The sequence below is a fragment of the Cololabis saira genome, chromosome 5 (assembly GCF_033807715.1).
Source record: "Cololabis saira isolate AMF1-May2022 chromosome 5, fColSai1.1, whole genome shotgun sequence".
Lineage (NCBI taxonomy): Eukaryota > Metazoa > Chordata > Actinopteri > Beloniformes > Belonidae > Cololabis > Cololabis saira.
The window spans coordinates 40,441,599-40,469,109 of NC_084591.1; the positions used below are offsets into that span (position 1 = coordinate 40,441,599).

The 27,511-nt window shown below is 41.2% G+C and overlaps 2 protein-coding genes across 4 annotated transcripts in view; one reads left to right on the forward strand and one right to left on the reverse strand.

Annotated features, from left to right (window-relative positions):
• The window catches only part of LOC133444345 (serine/threonine-protein kinase WNK1-like), a 32,283-nt gene extending 10,898 nt beyond the window's left edge, over window positions 1-21,385 (forward strand). The window contains exons 4-29 of one of the 3 annotated variants that reach the window (XM_061722061.1): window positions 60-280; window positions 1,860-2,017; window positions 6,041-6,129; window positions 6,234-6,453; window positions 6,551-6,652; window positions 6,788-7,142; window positions 7,234-7,382; window positions 7,610-7,693; window positions 7,899-7,934; window positions 8,367-8,465; window positions 8,737-8,835; window positions 9,273-9,352; window positions 9,447-9,606; window positions 9,694-9,810; window positions 10,072-10,170; window positions 10,276-10,321; window positions 10,408-10,551; window positions 10,635-11,566; window positions 11,701-11,775; window positions 12,866-12,943; window positions 13,045-13,360; window positions 13,592-13,769; window positions 13,865-14,058; window positions 17,314-17,448; window positions 17,534-17,760; window positions 18,401-21,385. In XM_061722061.1, the coding sequence (XP_061578045.1) occupies window positions 60-280; window positions 1,860-2,017; window positions 6,041-6,129; window positions 6,234-6,453; window positions 6,551-6,652; window positions 6,788-7,142; window positions 7,234-7,382; window positions 7,610-7,693; window positions 7,899-7,934; window positions 8,367-8,465; window positions 8,737-8,835; window positions 9,273-9,352; window positions 9,447-9,606; window positions 9,694-9,810; window positions 10,072-10,170; window positions 10,276-10,321; window positions 10,408-10,551; window positions 10,635-11,566; window positions 11,701-11,775; window positions 12,866-12,943; window positions 13,045-13,360; window positions 13,592-13,769; window positions 13,865-14,058; window positions 17,314-17,448; window positions 17,534-17,760; window positions 18,401-18,787 (4,780 nt within the window). In that variant the 3' untranslated portion in view covers window positions 18,788-21,385. The other 2 variants (XM_061722063.1, XM_061722062.1) reach the window with 2 other exon arrangements.
• On the reverse strand, window positions 21,044-27,416 carry rad52 (RAD52 homolog, DNA repair protein). Its single transcript, XM_061722083.1, has 12 exons — window positions 27,347-27,416; window positions 27,088-27,156; window positions 25,236-25,337; window positions 24,909-25,002; window positions 24,762-24,829; window positions 24,541-24,659; window positions 24,371-24,446; window positions 23,286-23,518; window positions 23,023-23,213; window positions 22,048-22,125; window positions 21,744-21,965; window positions 21,044-21,669 (listed from the first exon to the last, which is right to left on the reverse strand). The coding sequence occupies exons 2-12, from the start codon at window positions 27,133-27,135 to the stop codon at window positions 21,608-21,610; spliced, it is 1,293 nt and encodes a 430-aa protein (XP_061578067.1). The 5' UTR covers window positions 27,136-27,156; window positions 27,347-27,416; the 3' UTR covers window positions 21,044-21,607.
• Window positions 27,417-27,511: the final 95 nt, after the last annotated feature.

The window sequence follows — 27,511 nt, forward strand, 5'->3', positions numbered from 1 at the left end:
TTTTTTCCCCCCCGTTATTCAGAAAAAGTGCGTGAAAATTGTGATCTGTTCTCTTGTAGCTATCTGAAGCGGTTCAAGGTGATGAAGATCAAAGTGCTGCGTAGCTGGTGTAGACAAATCCTAAAAGGACTCCACTTCCTTCACACTCGGGCTCCTCCGATCATCCATAGAGACCTCAAATGTGACAACATTTTCATCACAGGCCCGACAGGATCTGTCAAGATCGGAGACCTGGGACTGGCCACACTCAAGCGTGCATCTTTTGCCAAGAGTGTTATAGGTATGAATCCAGAGTGTTTCCTGATTGCTGATCCCTTTGGGACAGCAACAGTACTGTTTCTAAGGTTTTGAGTAATTTTGTCTTACAGAGAAAAATGTTTTTTCGTGGTTTCATTTTCTAACAATGCAATTCAAAAACAGACCACCATGTTTCAGCTGTCTCTCAAACCACAGGTCAAATAGAGGCCAAATAGAGGCACACTAACTTTTTTTTCTTTTTTTTTTTTAATCAATTTTGGTCCATGCTGCAAGAATTTTTGTTAAATGTTTGTCCAAAAAAGTGAATTTTTTTCTAGGCATCTACTGGCTGTAAGTTGCACACAATTCTTCTACTTATAATAAATTTTATTCTTATTTTCATTAATATGGTTATTATTTTAGCTGTCATGCCGTCTTTCAGGCTAATGAGCTGGCTGTAAGTATGGCCTTAGTTTCTCTGTTAGATTGGTCTTTGTTCTGTGGTTTGAAAATATGTGGTCTGTTTGCCAATTACATAAACGTTTAACATCTCTTTCTATGGGTTTGCCTCAACAGGTTTTTTTTCCTAGTGTTGTCTCTTGCTGTCTTTTAAGAAATTACAGGACTTCAGAATCTTTTTCCTTCGTATTTGTGTCCAGGGAGCTCTCTCCACTTTCTCTCTCTCAGCGTTTTTCTTTTTTTCCCCTCTCCTTTTCACAATCATGGGTATGTTTTTAAAATGTAGGCTCTAGCCACAGCTGTGCCCCATTCTGCTGTTTGGAATGAATAGGGTAATGCTGGTCATTGAGTAAGTATCTTTTATGGGCCTGGTAAGTCTGACAGTGTGCTGTAATACATATCAATATCAAACATGATTACAATCAAATGACCAAATGGGTTTTTCTGTGTAAGACCTGAGGTTGAATCTAAAATAATCAGCAGAAAAAGGACAATGTGCAGGAACATACTATTGAACACTAACTAGCTATGGGATCTGCTTCTTTCACACTTGACCATAACATTCGTGTCCTGCAGGTCAAGAGGAGATGGTAAGTCAGACTCAGAAAGGTGAGTGTACTTTATAAGGCAATGTGATTGCAGTTATAAGGTGAGGTCTTGACAAAAGTTACTTCCATAGCTAGTTGTATTTTCCCTCTGGAGCTAATTGGTATCGTTATACCCAAATTTTACCACATTAAAAGTTGGGGGTTACTTATAGGTGCCCCTTATATTTAAGATAAACATTCAAATGGGTTTGAATTCCTCCCAAAACGTGTGTTCTGCACATTGTTGAACATGGTCACACTCTTTTACCCAATATGTCAAGGTCTTGCACAGATAAACGGGTGCCTTCCTCTTTACAGACTAACTGAGCTCAGCTTCCCCCTCCTTTTTTTTTGTTTTCTGTCTCTTTTTTTTTCTTTCCTCCCTCCCCTTTTTTTCTTCTTCCAACTTTCACATCACAGGTTCTACTCCAGGAGATGTCATCAGCCTGGTCAGTCTTCTCATCCTACTCTTCCTCAACCCCCCATGGGTTAGAGGAGCAGAAGGACAATGGGTTGTGAGAGCCCACTCAATCAGTAAGGGAGTGAGAGAGTTCTGAATAGTTGTTTTGATTTAAGGTACCCCTGAGTTCATGGCGCCTGAGATGTATGAGGAGAAGTACGACGAGTCAGTGGATGTATATGCCTTTGGAATGTGCATGTTGGAGATGGCCACCTCAGAGTACCCTTACTCAGAGTGCCAGAATGCTGCACAGATCTACCGCAGAGTAACCAGCGTAAGTCATCTTGTCCACCTTTTAATGTCACGACTCTTCCATGCCTCCACTTCCTATGTCCCAAGAAGGCTAGTGTTGCTGGAGCCACATTTCTTTAAATTATTTTTTATTTCTTCTGAAAAGTACATCTTCAAATTGACATGCTATTTCAAACTAGTACCCCTTCTCTTTATGCCATACTGTTATTCTTTCTCTCATCTTTCATGTCATTGTCCGTGTTTGTAACCTTTGACACACAAGTTTTGGATGATGAGATGCTCAGTAAGCACCAACCTGCTATTTTCTCAAAGGAAAATTCTTGGAATATTATTAGTTGGTAAGAAGTGGAAATGACGTGAATCAAAGCACCTTTGAGTAGGACTGGAATATCAGTTTCAGGTAAAATAGCCATAAATGTTAGCCTGAAGGTCAATTTGCTTAGCCATAAACAGTTATTTAAATCTTCTAACAAGACTCAAAAACATGATCATACATAAGTGAAAGACAAACCAAGGTAGAGATAGACAAACCAAGGTCATTTAAATTTGTATTGGTTTACAAAATAAGAAAATAGAAAAAGGGAAATACAGAAATAAACAAATGCTGGTAGAGCTGCTCAAAAAAATACCTTGAATGCTTTTGGTCAAAAACACCAGTGTCACTTCAGTATCACCTTGTTGTTGAATCATGCTATATAAATAAACCTGCCTTTCCTTCAGTAGTACTTGAATAAATAACTTTATGTTGCACACAAAAAGAAGGAAGAAATCAACTCTCCTCAATGAAGTCCATGCCTGAAGCATGTATGCCATTCAGAACACTAGATAGAATAAGTGACAAGGTCATTTTTATTGTGATTGTTTGCACAGTTCAAACTTCAATTACATCAGAGGACTCTGCCGCTGTGGAGTATATCAGCGGTGGATAAGAGACTATGTGCAGAATACTGCTGGACCACTTTGTGACATAGTGTGGAAACAATCATCTTAACTTGAAGGTGAACTAGACAAAGGAAATGATTTTAGGAGGACCAGCAATAAGTCAAATACTATTTCCATCATGGGAGTAGAGGTGGTGATAGAGTATAAATACTTCAGTGGTTACCTGGACAACAGACTATCAGAAGGGGCAGAGCAGACTGTATTTCTTGAGTAATCTTACTCAAGTGCATGCAGCAAGTCATATCTTCTATAAATTTGTTGTGGAGAGTGTTGTTTCATCTGCAATCCTCTGTTAGAGTACCAGCATCAGAGCTTGTTGGTTAAAAAAAAAAAAAAACTAATAAAGAAGCCAGGCTCTGTTCTCCAGTCTAGACCAGGGGGCCGCAACATTTATTATCAAAAGAGCCATTTTCCCCCACTTCTACAAAAAAAAATTGTCAGGAGCCGCAAGAAATAACAGAGATTTTCAAAGTTTTCATCTTTTATTTATTTTAGCTGTTACAAACCCTAAATATAACAGAAGTGCAGTTTGCTTTAGTAGGCGTATTTTGAAATAAATTAAACTGTGAACTGTAGGCCTATTTCAATCTATATTTGTGTAAAAGTAAAATAAAAACTACCCCACTTTAAAATAAATAAATTTAGCTGCAGCTTTAAGAATAAATATAGAAATTAAAAATAGTTATTTTAAAATTAGATGGCATCAACTCAAACTCCAAGATAACTGCCCAGTGCCCAACAAAATAAACGAATAATATGACTAAAAATGAACTCAGAAATATCAATTATCTATGTTTTTTTCAAGGCCAAAGGGAGCTGCTACAATGAGGATGAAGAGCCGCAGGTTGTAGACCCCTGGTCTAGACTGTTCTCAACGCTGTAGAGCTGATTGTGCAAAGACATAAACATAATGGACAACTCTGAGCAACTTCAGAATTGCATGTCATTGTGTTTTACATAAAAGTTTACATTCCATAACATTTAATAATGGAGTTACCGGTAATGTTGTTTTAGTTCCTGAATTTTCCAGCCAGAGTTGAATCATCTAATCCTGAATGAATTACTTTAGTCTCAACAGAAGTAACTCAATAAGAGAAATACATAGTTTTAGTCTTATTCATGCAGTTTATGTTGCCATACTTTTAAAATCTCTTGAAACTTATCAGTGATTCATTGTCTTGAAAGCACATGACTCAGAGGTTGAACTGGTTTCTTCAAAACATCCTTTTTGAATCTATCATCATAGGTTCAACGTTAACTGTAAGGGTTGTCGCATCATTGAACACTATCAAAGTAGAATTACAAGCTGGTTCTTCAATCATGAAAAGAGTCAGTGATGTGGAGCAGAAGACTGCACTTACGAAACGCCACAAAGATGACGTTCTGCTGGAAAATACAGTGTACAATCCGTCTTTGTGAATGAGGACTCGACTTTGTTAACGTTTACAAAACATCAGGTCATTATTAATTCAGTTTTAAAGGTCCAACATATTTCCAATTAGTTTTGTATATTGATTTATATATATTATAGTTTAGTTGAGGTTTCATTAACATACAGAGCACATCAGTAAGCTGAATGATGATGGATCTTTCCCTCACGCGCCTAAAGCCCATTTAACCTGTTAAATCACATGGAAAGAGACGCCGAGGGAGTCCAATAGCGCTGATGACATCCACCAGCTTTCTCCACAGCTGATTGTCAGTTTGGTATTGAAATCCTAAAGAAATTGGTCTCTTCTTTTTTTAACATGTGGTTAAACTCTACTTATCTGCCATTTTTAATTTTTGCTTAGCACTAGGTGCTTTCATTTTACTATTAACACCATTCATCATTTCTAATCAGCTGTCACTAGCTCTACAATCTTCATCAGATATGCATTTTGGCTTATGCTACGGCTTCCAGAAGACCATTTACTAAATTAAGTAATTTACACTAAATTATAAAACGAGGTGTATGTATTTACACATGGGGGCTTTTGTCTCATAAACTGAGTTTTCTGAGTTCACTTAAATTAATTTAGGATTTTAGAGATTGGTTCTTTGGCTTAAGTCGGGCAGCCAGACACTTTTTTTTTCTTGTTTTTTTTTTTTCTCCAATAGGACTGTAAAGGATCACATACCTAAAAGTTCAGATTGTACCACAGTTTTTGAGCCACGGCTGGGATCAGATTTTGGATCTGTGAACCTAAACCTTTCTTCAATAAATCTTGGTTTATAGACTTTTTTTTTTTTTGTCAGCGATACAGTGGAATGAGGATGTTTCATGCACGTCATCCTTTAGTCCCATGATCTTAGGGCTTGCTTGTGTGACAATTGCAGCATTTTGTAGCCATTTTGTCCGCTACTTTTGTATAAAGTATCAATCAAATTAAAAGCATCTAAACTCCTGCTTAAAATAGACATTGAGTGGATTTTGGCGCTTGCTCGCAGCTAAGCAGTGTCTGTTAACACAGCGGATTGAGTTGGCAGGAAGTCAGACACAGGTGGCATAGCCAATGTGGGCCAGTTTTCAAAATAAACATCTCAAGCGCACGCCGACTTATGCATTGACATTACATTACCTTTGGAGGGTGTGGATAACAACAGAGATGGTTCTAGAGGTGATATGAACCATGTTTGAGGAGAGGCTCAGTTTAGAAGTTGAAAAGCTCATTTTATTTGACACCTTTTGAATGAGCAGACTACAGTGGCTGTGGCTAGACTACAGTAGTCTTCAGGTAAACCCGTACGGACGGAGCACAATCATTGCAAAACCGGACAATGGTAGTCACGTGCTCTGTGGGACTCGTGTCACAATCCACCCAGCATCAAATTATTTCCCCCTTTTCTTGGACAAAATAACAATAAGAGCTCACACGGCATGCTGCGGATCAGGGAGCGATCTGGGCCGACCTCGGATCAGTTATGATCCTTTACAGCCCTATTTTTTCAGTGAGTTTTTACTTTACATCATTATTGTTTCAGATAAAATGAATAAAATCACGATATGCAATAAGACACACGTTTTTATAATCATCTAGAAAAAGACCATAGGGTACAAGGTAATACCCATTACCCATTTTTGCAGAGTCCACCTTATTTAAAGTTCTGTGTTTCCTTTTAGGGGGTGAAGCCTGGCAGCTTTGATAAAGTTGCCATTCCTGAAGTGAAGGAGATCATCGAGGGATGTATTCGTCAGAACAAGAATGAAAGGTGTCCATTTAAGAAAAAAAAAAGTCTATTTAACAAATTGAGGGGAGTATTTTCTTGAAGAAAATGTATCTTCATTTGATAATATAATCTTTCATTCTGTTTAGGTACTCAATCAAAGACCTTCTGAACCACGCCTTCTTCCAGGAGGATACAGGTGTTCGTGTGGAGTTGGCAGAAGAAGATGATGGAGAGATGGAGACTATTAAGCTGTGGCTCCGAATTGAAGATATAAAAAAGCTGAAGGGAAAGTACAAAGACAACGAAGCTATTGAGTTTTCTTTTGACCTAAGCAAAGATGTTTCAGAGGATGTGGCTCAAGAAATGGTGAATTGAATTGATTAATACCGTCACTGAGGGTTTCTGTTGCCCTAGTCATTCAACTGTTCATGGCTGACTTGCATGTCATGTTCTTGTGGTGTAGGTGGAGTCCGGGTATGTGTGCGACGGTGACCACAAAACCATTGCAAAGGCCATAAAGGACAGGGTGTCCCTTATCAGTCGCAAGAGAGCACAGCGGCAGCAGGTGTGTCATTATTCACAATTTAGTTGATATGCACTCAGTTTTCACCTGGATCTTTACAAATGTATTTATATGTTCACATTTGTATTCAGTGTTTTCTTAAAGGTTTTAGCATTCCTCTGGCTTGTTATCTTGCAGGTCAGAGAAGATCTGGAGAAGAAAAGGCTGGAAGAGGATGTACAGGGTCAGTCATTACCAGCACAGCCACCGGGCCAACAGTCTAGTGTGGAGATGTCACAAGCAGTAACTCAGCCTGCCTCGTTTGTGGCTCCACAACCAAACCAACACAGCACTCTCGCGGGTGCCCAGCCAGCATCTCAGCAGAGCCTTCAGATCGTCACCTACAACACTCCGCAGCCTGCCCAGCTGACAAGCGTGTCACAGGGAGCCCCTTATTTGCGCCAGTCACCTGTGCAAGTACAGGGTCAGACTGGAGTCCAACCTGAGTCAGAGGAAATGGACAACGATCAACAGTTGCAGCACACCGGTGGAGGTTTGCATCAAAGATTATTTAGAGTTAAATACACTAGTAACCCATGGCATGGAATCACATATGTGAAACTATTTTTGTCTTCCTGTTACAGCTTTGGATACAGGAGACAAAATACCAGGGTCATCTGTCCTTACTGAGGTCTTACCTCCCCAGTCTGGAGTATCCTTCACTTCTCCCAGTCAGCCCCTTCAGCCCCCGGTGCCACAGATGCAAAATGATCCAACACAGCAGTTATTAGGGGTGAGAAAACATGCGGAAGCTTGCATCTCAGGATGATTTTCTCTTCTAATTACTATATATATATATATATATATATATATATATATATATATATATATATATATATATATATATATATATGCGTGCGTGTGTGTGTACACATACATGCAAGAAGAGATTACCAATCTTTTGCCTATGCTACAGATAAAGCAGACTGACTACATTTCTTTTTTTCCTTTCAACTTTAGGCCCAAGCCCTGATGCAAAGCGTCCAGCCTGAAGTTGTTCCTGGTGCACCCACCCATCAGTCTGGTTCAGTGGCATCTCCACAGGTATATCTTTTACTAGATGTCACAGGAAAACCTTTTACTTTGGTCATATCCGTTTCGCCTGTCAAAAGTGAATCTTTGGTGGTATATATCTGTTTTAATCTGTGAATCCTACATTCAGTTGTCCGTGGTGCTCTATGGCTTAGGTATCCTGTCTTGTAGGCTCCTACTCTTAACTCTTACCTGTTCTGTGCTTTGTTTTTTATAGTACGGCGTTTACTACCAACCATCGCCTTCCCCTCAGGTAGATAAAAATGACTCAATATACTGCTACAAACTGAAAATGCAACCACAGGTTAAAGGTTGGCATGTTTTTAGAAATGAAATAAATTGATGATCTATATTGATCTCTATGAAGGTTCTTGTATCTTTCAATGTGATGGCTGTAGCCTTAAGAGGTTCATGGTATCCTAAGGGAGGGGGGGGGAACTGCAAGCGGATGTACATAAAAAAGTTTGTACGAGGGGTTCTATTTAATAGATAAACTTCTCTTGAGGTAGTAATGTTATCCAACAGGTACATGTGAAGTGGAATAGCACTCAAGTAAATCTGATGTTTGTAGGTTTGACAGAAACAAAGCTATGAAGTGGATAAATATAAATGATTGAAATATTAACTTTTTTCCAGATTATATTTCATTTAAACATTTGGTATATTCCCCTCCCCCCCTCATCAGGTGCTGGGACCTCCATCTGCCCAGTCGTCTCTCCCCCAGCAGCAGCCGGAGAGCAGCGCTGCACTGTCCCAGGCACAGACTGGAGCTCAGCAGACACAGGTGAAACATCAACCTCCTGACGACGCTTACAGAAGCTTTTTTTTTCCCCATCTTGGTTTAACACTTGTTAAATGTTGGTGTTTCATTTGTCAACGTCACTGATTAACTTTACCATACTACTGTATAAAAGTTGTCCTGTTTTTATGTGGAAACATTAATCTTTTTCTTTTTCATTTCACTGGACACTCAGCAACTTTCATTACTATGTCTGTCCCCTTTTTTTCATCCACTCTTTCTGTCTACACGCTGCTTATTCTTGCATGACTTGTAGTCTTGGGCCAATGATCCAAGTCCTCCTATCATGTCTCCACCAATCAACGCAGAGCACCTTTACTTCCTCTATCAGGCCTCGTGCCTTTCTGTTTTGCAGGTACTCTAAAGCAGCAAATAAAGGTTGTAGGGTTGTGTAGCATGTGGGTCATCTGAAGCTTTTGGTTCACTCCTTCTTATGTCATTCCTGTTATGAATATCACATAGCAGCAACTGTATACAAGGCTAATTTCCTCCTTATTCTGAAGGAAATTAAAACTCCATTTTTGAGCAGTATTTGCATTCCAGGTTGAATCAGAATTGTGGCGTCTCTCACAGCACCCACTTTTACTGTCACCATATTAAATGGGTCCATCTGGTGGACATTGGTTTAAATCAAGTTGGATTCCCATAAGTTAAAAAAGATTGACATGAACAATTATTTCTATTGTAAATATTCATATTTTTACAAAATGTTAACATGCAAGTCGTAGTATTTCTGATTGTCAGGTCTGGTATTCTAATAGTTCTGATTGCTTAATGTTTTCTGTATTTCAGAGTTCTGTGACAATGCCTCAAATAATGCCACTGGAGCAACCAGCAGGGTCCTCTGTCCTAGCGCCTCCCTTGGCAGATGGGTAACACATTTTGTTATTTTTAAATTAAAAACTAAAGCCTAATCACGACTGGACAATTTGCCCAACCTCCCGTATGAATTGTTGTCTTTTTTAGCTGCCTATCAGATACAGCTTCAGGTCTTAGTGATGGCAATGATGGAAGTTCTGCATCAGGCCGGCATGAGGGCCGCACAGTGAAACGCCACCCGCGGCGATCTGTACGCAGCCGCTCTCGACATGAGAAGACTGCAAAGGCCAAGCTGAATGTTCTCAGTGTACGTACTTAATCTGTTCTGTCTACAAACATTTCTCCTTAACTCATGCAGCACGGAGCAGGTTTAACATGAGTGACCCTTTTGCAGATCTCTAATGTCGGAGACAGAGTCGCAGAATGTCAGCTGGAAACGCACAACAGGAAGATGGTGACGTTTAGGTTTGATCTGGATGGTGATAACCCAGAGGAGATTGCTCATATTATGGTAGTAGTTCTTCTTTTTATCCAATATTAACTTTGCACTATTTGCAAAAGACTAACTGTCTTTATCGGTGTATAGCATGTTCATTTTGTTCATTTTTGTGCATGAATTTCAAACAAAAAGCCACTGATTAGTAATGTTACTGTTTAATATTTGCTGCCTCATCAGGACTTGTTGCCCTCAGAAATGAAAATCCATGCATCATTTTCACAATGCACGTTTCATTAGTCCCTGTAGATGAACTTCTTTTGCTTTCTGTTTCAGGTTGAAAGTGAGTTCATTTTGGAGAGCGAGCGCGAGTCCTTCATTGAGCAGGTCCGCGAGGTCATAGAAATGGCTGATGAAAAGGGAGAAGGCATGAAGGCAAGTCTTTATTACTCATTATGTTATCAGACACCCATAATTGCATTTTTTTTGTCTTACCTGCTGAATCTAAATGTTTGTTTGCTACATTTTATGCCTTTCCAGATGACTGATCAACAACAGCCTGAGTTGACTATTCCTATGGTACCAGGTGAATAAACTTTTTATATTTACAGTGTTATTTATCATCGGATTTTCAAATTAATGATTTCTGAGTCACTTATTTTTTTCCCCCAGGCATTTCCCCCAACACTACTGCCCAGGTGGTTCATTCAGCAGGTCGAAGGTTTATAGTCAGCCCAGTGCCAGAGTGTCGTCTTAAAGAACAGTTCTTTGGAGCCTCTTCTGCAAATACGTCGTTAGGAGATGAACCTGCCCCCAGTGAGAATTTGTTTTGCAACACTTTATATCAAGATTATACATTACTAATGGTTAGCTTCATCTATCTATTTTATACTTTACAGCTCCCTTGGGCCTTTCTCTCTCTGCTCCATCTGGGATTCTTCAGCAGGCTTTCAGTGAAGTAAAAAAAGCTCGCATTGACCGAAGCAACACTGTCGACCCTCCTCCGACTGAGCAAGAAGCAGCAACTTTCCCATCCACTGAAGCTGGCTCAATATCCAACAAAATCCCGTCTCCTCCGGAAACAGGGGCTTCTACCACTAGCAATTGTTTTAATACAATGTCTCACACATCTACTACTGCCCCCTTACAACCACATCCAGCTGGCAGACTTTCACCTCCACCTTCATCAGTTCAATCCCAGGCTGTGATTGGCGACCCCAGTCCCCCACCCCAGTCTTCCCATGAAACGGCACATTCACAGTTTCCAGCAGCTTCTAGCATCCCTTCTGCATCTTTCAGCATTTCCCCTCCATCAACACAGACCTCCATCCTTGAAGTATCTGGGCCTCAACCGAACAGTACCAACATTTCTTCTGTTGCTAGTGGTCCATCCGGTAGTGTTGGAACTGTACCGACTTCAGAGTCCCTTAATACTGCTGCTATTTCTTCTCAGCCTATAAATTCATCCGGCAATGCTCAGCCCACACCTCCCACCTCACTATCTAGTCAAACCACGGCACAATCACAGCCACTGGAGTCTGAAGGGACTGAGCTCCAATCTAAGACAGCTGGGAGAGATGACATCCAAACCTTAGATATGAAGCTACGGTTTCTTTTCAAAGACCAGAGCTCTGCTTCCTCTGCACCAGTGGATCCCAGTCAGAACCCAGGGACGTCTTCTCCTCCAAATGGAACATCCTCCCCTCCACCTGGAACCGCACTAGCGCCCCCATCTAACCTTCCCCTCACATCTGGAGTACAAGCTGTTCTGGGCTCCACAACCACACCAGCAGGACATGCCCAGACTCCTCCGTCTAAGCCCGGAGCACAGGTCTGTGACTAATGCAGCGCACAATGCAAATCCGGTATGCACTTGTCAGAATATATTTTGACAGTTCTCTCTCTTTCTCCCTTTTTTTTTTTTTTTTTTTTTTTTTTTTTTTTTAATTTTTTTTTTATTGAAAGACCTCATCTGCTGGTTTTGATAAACCTGCTACATCTCCGTCAGAAGTTGTACCCCCATTTCCTGGACCAAATCAGGTGAGATCTATGTTGTCCCTGCAGTACAATGCCACAAATCCCCTTTTTCTGAGATTAAGTAGTGTAAAATAAGGTAATCTAAGATTAGGAGGGATCAGCCTCTGTTCTGAATTGGCCGTGACAAATTAGTCAATATCCTTAGAAAAGACTGAAAATAATTTGACCACAGTGTAATTAGCACCATAAGTGTTTTAAATCTTCTAGTCATTCTAACTATTTCAAGGGTGAAAAGTAGTCGCTCAGCTGTTTAGTACCGAGGCGTTCACCAAACTGAAGTCCATTCAGAAGTTTTGGTTCAACGGGATTGTAGCCAACCTCCCTGGGCGTGGCCGCAAAAGGAAAATTGATGACAAATAGAAGAGATGGGTAATAAAAGCCCAGAACAACCTTATTTCTTTCCAAAATAATGTATGCATATGCACTGAATTTAAAGCCTACCTTGAATTAAATCCAGTTACCCCGTGCAGTTATTGGAACTAACATTAAGGTCTCATGAGGATCACATTTCTTGGATTTACTCTTTTTTTTTTTTTTATTATTAATTATTTCATGCATGTCCTGATATGTAAAACCCTACAAAAAAGAGTTGTTTGTTTTTCGCATGACTGTATCTTGGGAAATGTTTTTCCCCAAGTTTACATGAATTGAGAAGGTAAATAAGACTACATTGCTGTCTTTGGAATAGTTCATGAATCCTTAATGTGCCCACAACCAGGATGCTCAATCATAAGACACAATCATTTGTTGCTTTTTGAGGTAAAAACTTGAAGGTTTTGAATTAAAGTATTTTTCCAATTTATTCTGGTGTCAATTCCCTGATAAAGCCTTGAGTAAAATGTGTTTTCTTTTTGAAGTAAATAAAATCTGAAGCAAAAGAGCAAAAACCCACCTGCATCTGAACTAGTTGTTTTTAGTTCAATGTTTAAAAGAAAATCTTGCTGTTTCTCACACACTTTGAAATCTATTCTGAACTTCATTCTCATTTTATGTGTAATTGTAATAGGAACTAACTTTAATAGATACCAGTGCTAAATGGTTTAATGGTTCATGTGTCGAACTCTGTTGTAACCGTCTTTCTTCATCTTCACAGTCCCAGCGAGCTGCAAGTCCAGAGACCACTGAGGGAGCTCAGCCTCCAGCTGCAGGTTTTACTTTAGGGCGTTTCCAGGTGAGTTTCATTTACATGTTAAAATGAATGTTGCTAAAGTCTAAAACAATTAATGTTTTTGCAACATTATTTATTTAATGAGCTCTTTCTTCTTTTGACAGGTTTCCGTTGCAACTGATGGTGCATCCGGTGGAATTCTAGATCCGTCCAGCGTAGTTTCTTCTTCTTCCCTAACGCCGTCTTCTACTTCGTCCTCCTCTTCATCCACTTCTTCCTCCTCACCCTCAAGTCCAGAAAACACTCTCCACCGGTCATCCTGTCTGCCTAAAGAAGTCTGTGAAACGGATGGAGCCTCAGGTCCCTCCGCTGGTCCTGCCAGTCAGCCCACCACTATTGGACGCTTCAAGGTGTCCAAGAGCAGCAGCGCCTCTTCTGAGCCAACCGTTGCCTCTAATGTGGGACGGTTTTCAGTCACTGGTGAGCAAAAGATTCAAATCAAAACAAGTTCCTCCTCCTGATAAATCGATATATCTTAGACGTATACTGTTGCAGCACTGTGGAAGGAATTATTCATAGAGCAGTCCTATTGTATTTTAATTATATCGCAAGTTTTGATATTATCAGTAAATATGGAAAATGTTAAAGGTGTATTAATAAATCTTTAGGTAATCCTGGACAAAGTATTTCATATTTATTTTTCTGCTCCAGTGACTCCTGCTCCAGCAGCAAGTTCCAGTCTGTCTCAAGGCTGCAGTATGAGGAATGGACCTTCATCTTCAACCTCTGATCCTCATAGCGCTCATACCCATTACAGTAGTGACAATGACAATGACTCCGAGACTGACGACGACGCCTTACAGAAAGAAATAAGTCGTCTGAGAGAGAAGTATGTGGCACATTTGAAATCTTAACTGACATCGCACATTTAATCACAGCAGAAAAGAAACCAAAGGGCTCAATTTTTTGCTGTTCCTCTTGCAGACATATGCTGGAGATTCAGACCTTGCAGAGTCGTCAAAATGAGGAGATCAAGTCCCTGTTCACACAAATGGGGAAACCTCTCCCTCCATCTCTCCAATCCCCAGCTGTGGTGACCATGGCTGGAGGTCGACGCAGGCTCAAAAGCAAGAGCCAAAAATCTCGCAGTAGTGGACAGCCCAGTCCAGTACACACAAGTAAGAACAGTGGACTTTGATTACTTTAACCAGATCACAAACATTGTGGTAGAAGCAACTACGGCTATCCTCACACTTTTTTTAATTCATTAAATCTGACTTTTTTCACATCACACCGGGGTCACTTTTGTCTCTGGTCCTAAATCATGCACATCTGCTGCTTTCCAGTGCGGCTTCAGTCTGACTTTACCGGTCACATTTCATCTGTCTTTGACGTCCTGCTATGCAATTGTCACAGTCCTGCGGTGGCAAGACTGGAGCCGGTTATGTCACAGTCCACTCCTCCTGGCTCCGATCCTGCTTCCTCACATATCGCTGTACAAATATTGAAGCTACCACTCACCATGGCCGTTGTTAAAAATGTCGCACTCTCTTTTCTCAGGCTTCTTCTCGTTAAAATTAGTTTATGAATTTGTCAGTTCCACTGCACAAAATTTCAAAAAGAAATGATACAGGCTCCCTGCTGCTGCACCTCACATGCTGTTTGAGGCAACTTCACCTTTACTGCGCATGCGGGTCACTTCAAAGCTGAAGCCTGCTCACAATGGTGTCTGATATGAGACGCATTTAAAATATTAATGTGAACCTCAGATTCAAGAGGAAAAATGTGGTTTTTGTCCGGTCGTGGACCACTGGACCAGCTCTATACCCTCCACCGGGTGCTTGGGGCTTTGTGAGAATTTGCACAACCAGTCCACATGTGCTTTGTGGATCTGGAAAAGTTATTTAACTGCATCCCTCGTGGTATTCTGTGGGGTCAGTGAGTATGAGGTCCGGGGCCCTATGGGCTGTTTGGTCCCTGTACGACTGGAGCAGGAGTTTGTTGGCATTACCGGGAGTAATTCAGACTTGTTCCCAAGTGCATGTTGGACTTCGGCAGGGCTGCCATGGTTCTGTTCATAGTTTTTATGGACAGGATTTCTAGGCGTAGCCAGGGACTGGAGAGGATCTGGTTTGGGAACCACAGGATTTCATCTCTGCTTTTTGCAGATGATGTTTTCCTGTTGGCTTCATCGGGCCAGGACCTTCATCATGTGCTGGGGTGGTTTGTAGCCGAGTGGGAAGCAGCTGGCATGAGAATCAGCACCTCCAAATCCGGGACCATGGTTCTTAACCAGAAAAGGGTGGAGATGCCCTGCCTCAAGTGGAGGAGTTTAAGTATCTCAGGGTCTTGTTCATGAGTGAGGGAAAGATTGACAGGATTGGTGCAGCGTCCGCAGTTAGTGGTGGTGAAGAAGGAGCTGAGTCGAAAGGGCGAAGCTCACAGTTTACTGGTCAATCTACTCTCCCTTCTTCACCTATGGTCATGAACTTTGTGTAACAGGGTTTCCGCGGGTCATTAAAAAGAATTAAATGAATTTTGTTAAAATGTAGGCCTTAAATGGCATTAAAAAGCATTACATTCGATTACCAGAGGCATTAAAAAAACAAAAATACTTTTGATGAAAAAATAATACAGTAATCCCTCGCTATAACGCAGTTCACTTTTCTGCTGCTTCGCTGATTTGCATTGTGCATCGTGTTCTGCATTCTGATTGGCTAAACAGTCTCCCCGCTTCTTCACTTCCTGTGTCAATAACGTTGGTTGATTAGCAACAAGCTGAGAACGGCCAATGAGTTTCAGCGAGCAGCTCAAGAACGGGACCCTTTGATGAATCGTTCATTACAGTCTCAGATATAATCGATGGTGGCATTTCGGTCCTTTTTCATTTTCTCCCGTTCAAATCCAATTAATCGGGTCGCGGTGGGGCGGTGCTGATCTCTGCAATTTGAAGCCTTATATAATAATTGTAAAAAAAAGAAAAAGGTTGCTACTTCGCGGATTTCACCTATCACGGGTTCTTTTTGGAACGTAACCCCCGCGAAAAACGAGGGATTACTGTAAAGGGCTTGGTCGCCAAGGTGCATTCTGGGACACGGCGGCCATGTTGGCAGCCTCGTGAGTGTAAACAAACAGCAGTGTAGTAGCAGTGTGGTAGCACCAAGTGAACAGATGGAACGCAAAAAAAACATTTTAAATGCCAGAAAGGAACTGGAATTTACCGGGATACCTTAAAGAAGGAAGCCAGGGACCGAAGAACGACGAAGAGGGAGCACGTCTGTACACAGTGCATAGTGGTCCGAAGAGAAGCTAAGGTAGCTTCCAACATGGCGGTTTCGTCAAGTGATGACGTCAAGACGACCAAGCCCTATTACCGATTTATTCTTAGTATATAAACATTAATTTTGCACGGAAAGTATATTGGTGTGATTAAGCATAAGGAACCACTGTTTACGTCCGGTGCACAAAGTCTATTGTCTGATTCAGCTGAGAAGGTCGAAAAACAAATCAGGCACACTCATGGCTCAGATGATCACAAAATCTAATACTCTGAGGAGAAACAAGGACAAATTCATTATAGGGTGACATTATGTAAATTATTCAGATTCTCAAATATCTCATTATCATTGTCAAATGCTTGCAATTTAATTCAGAGTTGGATATGGATATTTTGTATGTGTATATAGGTAAGTATACGCACACGTATTGACAATTAGTCATGGGCATTAAAAATGTTTGAAATGGCATTAAAAAGCATTAAATTAGATTTGCTGGTACCTGCAGAATCCCTGTGTAATAACAAAAAGGACAAGATTGCAATTACAAGCAGCCAAGATGAGTTTCCATCTCCCTTTAGAGATAGGGTGAGAAGCTGAGGTGGCTTGGGCATCTGTATCAGATCCTCCTGGACGCCTCCCTAGGGAGGTGTTCCAGGCATGTCCCTCCGGGGAAGACCCAGGACACGCTGGAGAGACTTTGTCTCTGGGCTGGCCTGGGAACTTCTTGCACCTTGGAGTACCCCCAGTGCCTGGGTTGAGGGAAGTCTGGTCATCTCTGTTCAGATTTCTGCCCCTGCGATCCGTTTCAAGATAAGTGGAGATGGAATGTGAACAACCACAAAGAAAAAATCAAATCCTGGCAAAAAAAAAATCAGAATCAGAAAAGAATCAGCAGTGTGAACATAGCCTGACAGTCAAGAAAGTAATGATGGAGGAGAGAGTGGCCAGGAGAGCAAAGAAAACTAAATGTGTTGTAAAAGTGACTCAATGTCCCCGCTTATAGGAGGAGCCTCTGATCTAAAAATTACAAATGTTCCTCTGCTGCTTCAACTTCAGTAACTAATTGTTTTTGTGCATGTTTTTCCATATGTGTAATTATTCTGCTGTTGAATTGTTTACTTAGTGGTGTATTCTGATCATGCCTTTGACCCTCAGCTCTTGGATCAGAGTCTCCTGCAAAGAAAAGCTCCCCCACAGCAAAAGAAACGTTGGAACCTGCAGACAGCAGGACATCCACACAGCAACTGACATCCTCTCCATCCATGCCGAGTCTGAGTAGTTTGTCCACAGGTATGTGCAAGCTCAACTTTTTACTGCTGGTTTCCTTGATTTAATGTTCTAGTTCATGGCTTATCCACCTTGCTTCTGTTTCCAGGATTAAGTGGGACAAACTCCACGAGTGGTTCTGGCTGCCAGAACATACCTACGTCTCTTTCCCAGGCCACTGGAGCTGCTCCCCCTGTCTCTCAAATGCAGAAGGGCAAGGGAACGTTCACTGACGATTTGCACAAGCTGGTGGATAACTGGGCCAGAGATGCCATCAACCTCTCCCAGTGCAAAAGAGGACCAAAACCTGGAGCACAGGCAGCCCTTGGACATGATGTAGGCATTCACTTTCCTTCACACTCAATATACCGTATTTTCTGGACTATAAGCCGCATCCGCTCTATTTTAAAAAAAAAAAATAATAAAAAAAGATATACAAGCCCCACCTGCATACAAGCCGCATCCGCTCTATTTAAAAGAAAAAAGAAGATATGCAAGCCACAGATATTTATGTTGTTAGATTAGATATTTACTACATGAACAGAAGGATTTTGAACTGTAAATGATGTACATGTTTGTACCTAAATAGATCCTTTCCTAACAGTGTCTTTTAACGCGGCAGCAACTTTTGCTGATTAAAAAGGGACAGAACCAAGAGAAAATAACCGGTATTTATTTCTATTTATCTGTTTGAAATCTGTTCTACTTCTATCTGCTGAAAAAGAAATAGTGTATTCTTCTTTGCATTTATTTTGTCTTAGTTTTGATTCTAATTCTGGTTAGAGCGCCCCGAGCGGTGGAAGAAAAATCCACAGAATAGCCGCACCTTTGTATAAGCCGCACGGTTCAAAACCTATGAAAAAAGTAGCGGCTTATAGTCCAGAAAATACAGTACTTAAATATACAATCAAATGGTTCAGAGGTTCTCTGACTGATAATTGTTCATATTTAATGGTAATCTTTTTCTCTAATACAGATTATCCCTCCAGCCAACATGGGCCGTAAGTTTTCGGCCCCAGGCTACCTTTGCTCAGCACCGTCCATGCCCTCCAGCAATACATCCACCACCGCCACTCATCTCCCCAACTCGGCTAATCCCTCTGCTCCTTTGGGGGCTCGTAAAGGGTCTCTTGGTCCCGTTGTCCCGGGGTTTGGATACGCCTCCACCCCCTACAGTGCTCCCCAGTGGGCAGGACCCACAGGCACATGCCCAGCCAGCATGCATAACCCTGCACAGCCACTAAAACAGTACCAGCCACCTGCGACAGCGCCCGTTCCCTTGCACCAAAGCTACCACATGGGAACGACACCAGCCAACCAGATCTCGGTAACCCCTGGAGGGCCCACCCCCAGGCCTACGTAGCCCCGGCTGAGCCCTGCTTCGGACTGAGCAGAAGAGCCATGCAGAGCAGAGATGTTTAGACCATTGTGGATGAAGAACCACGGCTCCCTTTGCAGTTTGCGGGTTCGCTAGCTATGAATTGTGCTTTTTATTTCAACTTTTAACATTTGTGTATTATTTCTCTAATGTTTTGATTCCTCTCAGGCAGAATAAAGTCTGCCTGGCCACTGGCGGGAGTGTGCAATACACATCCACAGCACAAAAATCTCACACATAGCCTCCCATTTGCAGTGGAAATGAGCTGTGATGAGTCAGGTGGTTGTGTCTGGTGATGTATTGATCGAAAGACATTACCATCAGCAGTCAAATGTGTCTTTTGAGAGTAGATGTTGCAATATCATCATTCCTTTGAAGGGGGAGGATAAGGAGGGACTGCCATTTATATCCTTTCTAGTGTGGATTTAAACTAAACTGGGACTGGATACTTGCACGCCACAGACATATGTGTACACATCTAACTAAACATTAATCTGGTTGAGAGATTTAGGATGGAAATTAAGTGTCTCTGTCAGTGAGGGGAAATGTGACTGGTACTGAAAGTTGAAATAAGAGCGGGACCGTTTGTCCTAAGCTGGAAAAGCAATGACTGGTGGAGTTATGGGAAGAAAGATTTGGTAAGTCAGGAGAAGAAAGACAGGGCTGCAGTATAAATTCATCCCCTATCAAGTAAAATGCAATATCAAGTCAGTAAACTGTCCCTTGTAACTGTGGCCTTAATCCTCAAACACAAAAACATTGGTGTTGTACATAAAGATTTCTTCATTGACTCTGATTCTGTGTTTAACATATTACTGTGTGTGTGAGTCTGGTGTCATTGTGATTTGAGTTATACAGATTTATTAGACCGATTTTATTCTTTATATCTGACAGAAGCCGGTGGATTGGCTGTGTGTAAAAGCATAGTTCTGCTGTTGACCACTATTCAGACTTTTGAACTGACAATTTGACACTGCTGAAGATAAATGAGTGTGGATGTGGGCTGAGTGTTTTGTCTGGGATTCCCCTCCACCTTCCCATCAAACCACATCACTGTCTTCAGCTGTGAGGTGTGAACTGAAGTTTTTTTTTTTTTTTTTTTTTTCTAACATGGTATTTCATAAGTTTCCGGTCTGATTGAAGTTCCACACTCCTGCGAGTCATTTAGGAAGATGGACGGTGCAGAGATGAGCAGGTTGTTTGCAAAGTCATGTCACAAAATATTTCTACCCATTACATTTAACTGTGACCTCACGTCACGTGTCTGAAGTTCTGTCTGTGGTCTGTTTTTGTATGTGTATATTTAATACAACAGACAATGTTCTTTATGGACCTGTATTCAGCCATCAGATTTTGATGTTTCACTGTAATTATTATTAAAAGTTGTTAAACAACATGTAGTTCAAGAAATATAAAAAGTGCAATTGCAGGGTTGATGTTATTGGTATCTTACTCGCGTGCAGGAATAATCCTGCAGTTTATTAAGCTCTTCTATCTATGACTACCCTGCCACCTTTTCTAATTTATCGTTATATGTGCTAATGTGAGGTAAATGCTTTCACAGATTTCTCAGCAGAGTATGCTTGTGGTTGCCCACTTTGAATGCACATGTGCTCAATCCTGTCAACACGAGGAACACTTCAGTGCCTTGTATCCTCACTGACAAATTCCTCAAGTCTTACAGTTGTGGTTGTGCTGCAGAGACCCAGTAACTAAACCAGTGCATGACAGAAACACCTCTTTTCAGAGCATGTAATGTTGAAACGGATGTCATACGCAGGACTACAAAACGAGGAGCACACTGACTAAAGTGGAAAGTCTCTTTTCTCTCTACAGTTACATTTGTGTTGGTGGTGTAATCAGCTGTGTATTTATATTGGTCTCACGTGAACATGGATTTTGCTGACATTTATTGGGTTTTTTTTTTGTAGATTTATAATTAAACAATTTCATAGAAGCACTTGTTCCAGGTGGCAAGTAAGCTGTGCAAAGGTTTAAAAAGTGGTCTTGCTGACGCAGCTGTCGTCTCACCACCTCACAGGAGTGCCATGCTGTTGTTTTGACTCTTTAGCCTGCTTGTAGATTGTTTAACTTCTCTAGAGAAAAAAAAAAGTGACTGCAATGCAGGATATGCAATGTTTAAAGTTTTATAGGGATTGATGGGTATTGGAAACATTTGCATGCTTGTGAGGGTTGTTAACAACTTAAGTGTTTTTGATATTAGAATATATAGATTTTTTTTTTTCCCTCTTCCTTTTCCCCAGCAAAGGTTTTGTTCAATTATTTATCACTGGCACTAATTTAGCATCAGATTGTCAGCATACAAGTCCTGCATGCCAGCTTTACTGATGATTAATCTTACACACGTCAACCAACTCACAACTGGCTACTGTACAGCACAAACTCAAAGGTTAACATCCACGTGCTAATCTGCTATTTATCAGACCGCTCCATATCGTACTGTTGGAGGCCAATAACACAGTTGTACTCATTTCTTATCCCTCCTAACTGACTTCCTGTGTCTGCTTGTGTATGTTTTTCACATTGTACAAAATGTAAAAACAAATAAATATCAATTAGAAATCATGCTTTTCTGTTTCTTCACTGAGAACAAATGAGAATACTTTTATTAGTATTACCCCACTCAAGGCATTGTTTTTAATGTAACAAAATGTAAACATCTCAGACTTTAAAATACAAATATAGATATTCTTAAAAACGAAATAAGCGACAAAAAAATATTTTCAAAATATACACATACACAATATAATTACACAATTAAATAAAATACACGTGTTAGTGATGTTAAGTATCCAGTTTGCGTTTCTTCATGTGCTGTCCTTGTCTGTACGGACTGAAGGCTTCACCTAAATGTTGGGATGGTGGAAATGAGTTGAAGACGACAGAACTCGACAGATATTGAAAGCTTCCGAGAGCTCACCTGGTCTCCCCTGATACTGCTGTGGCCTGTACGGAGCCGGTCCTCGACCGCTGGACGGGTCGTCTGGCGGTAAACTTGGCGCTCTCTGAGGAGTCTTGCTTCGCGTCTGCATGCAGTGATTACCAGGCGTGCCGGGTCTTAGCTCCCCGGGGCCGGGACCTCCTGCTGGAACATCCAGCTCCTCGATACCGTCCAGAGTGAAATCCCACAGCCCAGGATCATCTTAAGAGGGAAGACAGACCAGAATAAACGGACAAATCACACTGAGCATGTGGTGCCTTGTGTTGGTGATGATTTATAGCACCTGTTAAATGTGCATCCCTGCCGACGCATTTCTTGTTCTCATCAGTGTTATCACTCAGCGCAGGTACACAATTATGACCTGAGGAGCAGAAACATGTAAGGAAATAAACTAGAAAACAATCATAATGCGAGATAAACAGTGTAACCTGAAAGGCAACATATTTGAGTTTGTAGCAATCCTACAATGTTGCCCTCGTATCTAAGTAAACGGCGACTGAATTTAAAGTTACATTTGAAGCTAGGGCTGTTCGATTAATCGATTTTAAATCATAATCGCGATTATGTAATTAGAACGATGTTAAAACGTGAAAATCGTAAAATCGATTTTTAATTTTTTTTTTTTTTTACCTTGTCTGCACACATATTAATGATTGATACCATATCAATGATTGATGGAAATACCTCTCAATACCTGCGACAAGTGCCCCATGGGAGAGGCTCTTTAGTGTAGGAGGGGGCGTTGTAACATGCCACCGGGTAGACCGGCTCGTGTTCCTTGCAAAAAACTTGCAAATGGGAATAGCAAATGTAATGACTGACATTACACACCTCTACCTCCTTCATGGGTTGCATTATTATTTAGCATGCAAAGACCCAGTTTAGTTTAATTAGAAAATGTCTTGTTTTATTTAATTGGAAATATTACTTACTGTATGTTTGCAAGTGCTGATTTGCTGATTTTTTTTTTCCAGAGATAAAACTTTATATTTTATTATATTTTTTAAAACTTTTTTTCAACTTATTTTACAGAGTTTTGCACTTTATTCATTCATTTTTGGTTTAATAAGAGCAAAGTTTGCACTTAAAGCCCAATGGGGCAAATGTTCAATAAAAAAACAGCATATTTGAAATCATTTCTTTGCCTTTTGTGAATTCACAAAATAATCGTAATCGTAATCGAAAATCGGATTTTGAGAGAAAAAAATCGAGATTTTATTTTTGGGCAAAATCGAACAGCCCTATTTGAAGCCTTTACCTCCAGTGGATTTTCGCCCGATAGCAACCTCGGCCTGCTCAGGCTTGACTGGATCCAGGTTCTGCTGCAGCTTCTTGGCCTCCATCTCCATCCTGAACTTCTGCTGAAGCTGCTGCTGTCGGAGCTTTCTCAGCTGCTTTGGGTCCGTGTGCCCTTCAGACCCGCCCATGTCCACAGAGTCCATGGCGAAGCTTTGGGGCAAAGCAACTGAAGGTGAGTGTCATTTACATGAGAGACCAACATTGAGACCAGAAGGTTCTTACCTGGAGCTGCCGTTCTCACTCTTGCTGTTGGGGGCAGTGCCTGCAGAAGTAGGAGTGTGAATTTCTGAATGGTTCGAGTTCAAGTGGAGTACTCTGGGTTCCAGGGGCATTCTGGCAGAACCTGCTGCAAATGCAGGATGTCCCTCTCGGATCAGACCACAGAACCGGGCCTTCTCTACTGATGGTTCCCCCTCAGATCGCTTTGTCTGTGCTGGGTCCAGAGGAGGTGGAGGCTTTGTACAGAAGAGGCAAGGGTCTTAATTATTAGTAGGGCTGTTCGATTTTGCCCAAAAATAAAATCTCGATTTTTTTCTCTCAAAATCCGATTTTCGATTACGATTATTTTGTGAATTGACAAAAGGAAAAGAAATGATTTCAAATATGCTGTTTTTTTATTGAAAATTTGCCCCATTGGGCTTTAAGTGCAAACTTTGATCTTATTAAACCAAAAATGAATGAATAAAGTGCAAAACTCTGTAAAATAAGTTGAAAAAAAGTTTTAAAAAATATAATAAAATATAAAGTTTTATCTCTGAAAAAAAAAAAAAATCAGCAAATCAGCACTTGCAAACATACAGTAAGTTATATTTCCAATGAAATAAAACAAGACATTTTCTAATTAAACTAAACTGGGTCTTTGCATGCTAAATAATAATGCAACCCATGAAGGAGGTAGAGGTGTGTAATGTCAGTCATTACATTTGCTATTCACATTTGCAAGTTTTTTGCAAGGAACACGAGCCGGTCTACCGCATCTGGCTTGAGGGATGCCCGGTGGCATGTTACAACGCCCCCTCCTACACTAAAGAGCCTCTCCGATGGGGCACTTGTCGCAGGTATTGAGAGGTATTTCCATCAATCATTAATATGGTATCAATGATTAATATGTGTGCAGACAAGGTAAAAAAAAATAAAATTAAAAAAAAGTGAAAAATCGATTTTACGATTTTCACGTTTTAACATCGTTCTAATTACATAATTGCAATTACGATTTAAAATCGATTAATCGAACAGCCCTAATTATTAGTAAATCAAAAAGCATTTAAAATGTACTGAAAAGTTAGATTTTATTTGTGGCCTCTCACCTGTTTGGGGAGCTTGTTAATGGCAAGGAGGTATTGTTTATCCAGGATGCAGTTTCCAAGGGCATTACCGAAACATCTCAACACAACAAAAAAATAAAAATGCTTTGAAAAATCTCAATTTTCCTGCACCATTCAAGGTCAAGTTAATGCAAGTATGTTCATTGTTTTACTTCAGCGCTCTCTTCATGCCATCTGTTACAGCTTCCTTTCTCGCCTTTTCCAGAGACAAAGCTTTGGACTTCAGCCCCTCGCTGACTCCATATCCTACATCCTCATGAAACGACCCATCCTGGAAGAGAAACACTTGTTACACAAATTCATGGGCAAAAAAAAAAAGAAAAAATGCAATTCATTATTCAAACCGAAACAAAAATGAATGTGTTTATTCAACCTTCAGCTGAACTTTGATAAACGCGCTGACTCCGACGTAAAACTTCCCGTTGACTAGATCTACAAAGTCTGAAAATCAAAGAACTCAACTCAGCTTCTGATTTTGTGAAGTTAAAAATTGGACTCTTGCGGGTCGGTAAAGTCCTACCAACATTCTGCTGTGAAATGGAGTGAGACCATCCGTTGTATCCAAACATCTCGTTGGCCAGGCCGATGACACGATGCCCTTCGATGTAGCAAACCTGATGAAAGCAGACAGAGTGGCACAAGCTGAGAGCAATGTTAGCCGGTTCAAGTCCAATTTATAATCTTGCAATAAAGGTTTTTATACCAGTAGTTCAGAATGACATGAAGACACTTTGGTTATATTTAAGCCTGGTGTGTTTTCAGTGCATGTATGAGGAGAATTAACAACAATCATAACAGGGGAGCGTTAAACTGCTTGACACAGCTGAAGAGAACAATAAAGACCTGCCTTCTGCCCTCCTCCAGCCACTCTGGAGCTGATGTACTCTGGTCCCAGCCTCTGTCGCAGGGCCTTCTGCACAGCCTGGTACTCTTCAGCTGTGTAGACACACTGTTAACAAAGAGTGAGGCACAGGAGAACAAGGGAGGGGAGCTATAAGGTATCGTACCGAAAAAAGGACACTTGTATTCAGACTTTCTGTATATATTGTTGTTGTAATGAGACATCTACTAATACTGAGCTAGGGCACATGGTCAGTGATGCTCATGACTTTATCAGCTGTTAGTTACGGGTCTTTCAAACATCTGACACTCTAACCCCAGCGAACGGCTGAAGGATCGTATCACAGCTTGTGATATATCTCCACTTTCTCATGGATCTGCTGTCTTGGTCCAGAGCCATCCCCAGCTCTGGACCCCCTGTAAGAGCCGTCTTGGTCATTTTGAGTCGTCTGTACAAGCCTAATGTGTACCACCAGTCCTTTGCTGTGTTGAGAAGCCCTGATGCCGGCTTGAGTCTTATACTCAGCTTCTCTCCGCCACTAGCTGATGGGTTACAGCTTTCTACTATATGGACTATCACCCATCGAACTGCGGGCTACAATTTAAAATGCTGCAGTGGTCCAGGATCCCTATAACCCTTTGACACATCCGGCAGAGCCCAGGACGACTGGTGAGGACACCTTAAAGGGGACCTATTATGAAAAACATGTTTTTTCTTGCTTTAACATATATAAAGTGGTCTCCCCTCAGTCTGCCAACTCAGAGAAGGAGGAAACAACCAAATTCTGCAGTGTCTGTACAGCCGCCCGGATGAGCCGTCCAGTGTGATGTGACTTCTACAAGCCGTTCAGATTCGGCGCATTTTCGTTACGTAACCAAAATTCAAACCACGCCCACAACTAAACACCGTGTAACTGCATGAGAGCGTCCGACTATCGCGTAGCACTGCGTGACATCGGACGCTGTCTGTCCATCTCCCTCCAGCAGCTGCCACTTTATTGAGGTTTTTGTAGTGAAATGAGGAGGAATCATAGAGATAACTTCTCATTTCAACTAACTGGATCAGCCGTTCCTCATCCATGACCGTTTCCTACAGCGCTTTCAACCGGCTTTCTAAGCAGGCGACGGGAATAAAAATAGAAGCAGGGCGTCCGACAAATGTTCAGCTCAAAACGGCGCGCAGCGACGCCAGTTAGGACAGTCCAATAGAAAATAAAGCAATGGAATTGATTTTGTCGCTGACGCTCGCATTGCATGCATGACACGGTGTAAAGGCTGATTTATGGTTCCGCGTTACACCAACGCAGAGCCTACGCCGTACCATATTGCGTAGGCTCTGCGTCGATTTAACAGAGAATCATAATCCAGGCTTAACTCCGCCGGCCGGAGCTTCCTCCATTTTTTCATAGCGGTGTATCGTGTCAGTCAGGCAGCCAATCAGCACAGTCCTCATTATCATAGCCCCGCCCACTCAGAATCCTGCATAGATAATGAGGTTAGAGAATGGGATGATAAAGACATGGCTCAGAGGCTGAATTTCTAATTTATTTAGCAAAAACAATCAAAAGCTTGTTTTTAAGACATCCAAGGCCTGTTTAAAATAGAAATTAGCTGCCATAATAGGTCCCCTTTAAAGAGCCCAGGCACTGACTTTCAGATATCGGACTGGGAAATCTTCTCCATAACTTACTTCCCAAGTATTAATGCATAAATACACCAATCAAGACTGACCTCCTCTTTCTGAATACTGCAAATACAATTTGACTCATGACTTGAAGACTAAAGTCCCATGGTTTCGTTAGCAGGTGATTCTACTCACATGTGAATGAATGACCTGCAGGTGTTATAGGATTATCTACCTGTCCGAAGCGCCTGGATGCGGGGACACTGCTCTCCTCGCTGGACATGACGCCGGAAATATTCTGCAGCTGTCACAAAATATACATGTAATAACTGTAACCTTTGTATTTTCAGCTAAAAGTATTGACAAGCAGCTGGCAGGGACGTCTTTGCGTTCACCGGCTAACGCTGTTCACCAAAGTTACATTATTACGGTATTAATTATCCCAAACATGCGAATACACGCTCACGAGCTTACATTCGTTCAGACTGACTTACTGTGTTGAATAAGATTCAGAAAATGTATGTTATTCACTATCAACATAAAGATTTGAACTTCCCGCTTGGACCACCGGAAGAGGAACTTATGCTGCGTTCAAGGATATCGGAAAACAGGCAATCCCCTCAGGCAGCAGGCTACAGTCACGGTGTTTACACTTTATT

Excerpts from the sequence above, each read along its gene's own strand:
- rad52 (XM_061722083.1), bottom strand. The coding sequence starts at position 27,135 with ATGTCCAGCGAGGAGAGCAGTGTCCCCGCATCCAGGCGCTTCGGACAG. Across the intron at positions 24,830-24,908 it reads CATTTCACAGCAGAATGTTG|ACTTTGTAGATCTAGTCAAC; the intron begins GTAGGACTTTAC and ends TTTGATTTTCAG. Across the intron at positions 24,660-24,761 it reads TTATCAAAGTTCAGCTGAAG|GATGGGTCGTTTCATGAGGA; the intron begins GTTGAATAAACA and ends TTTCTCTTCCAG.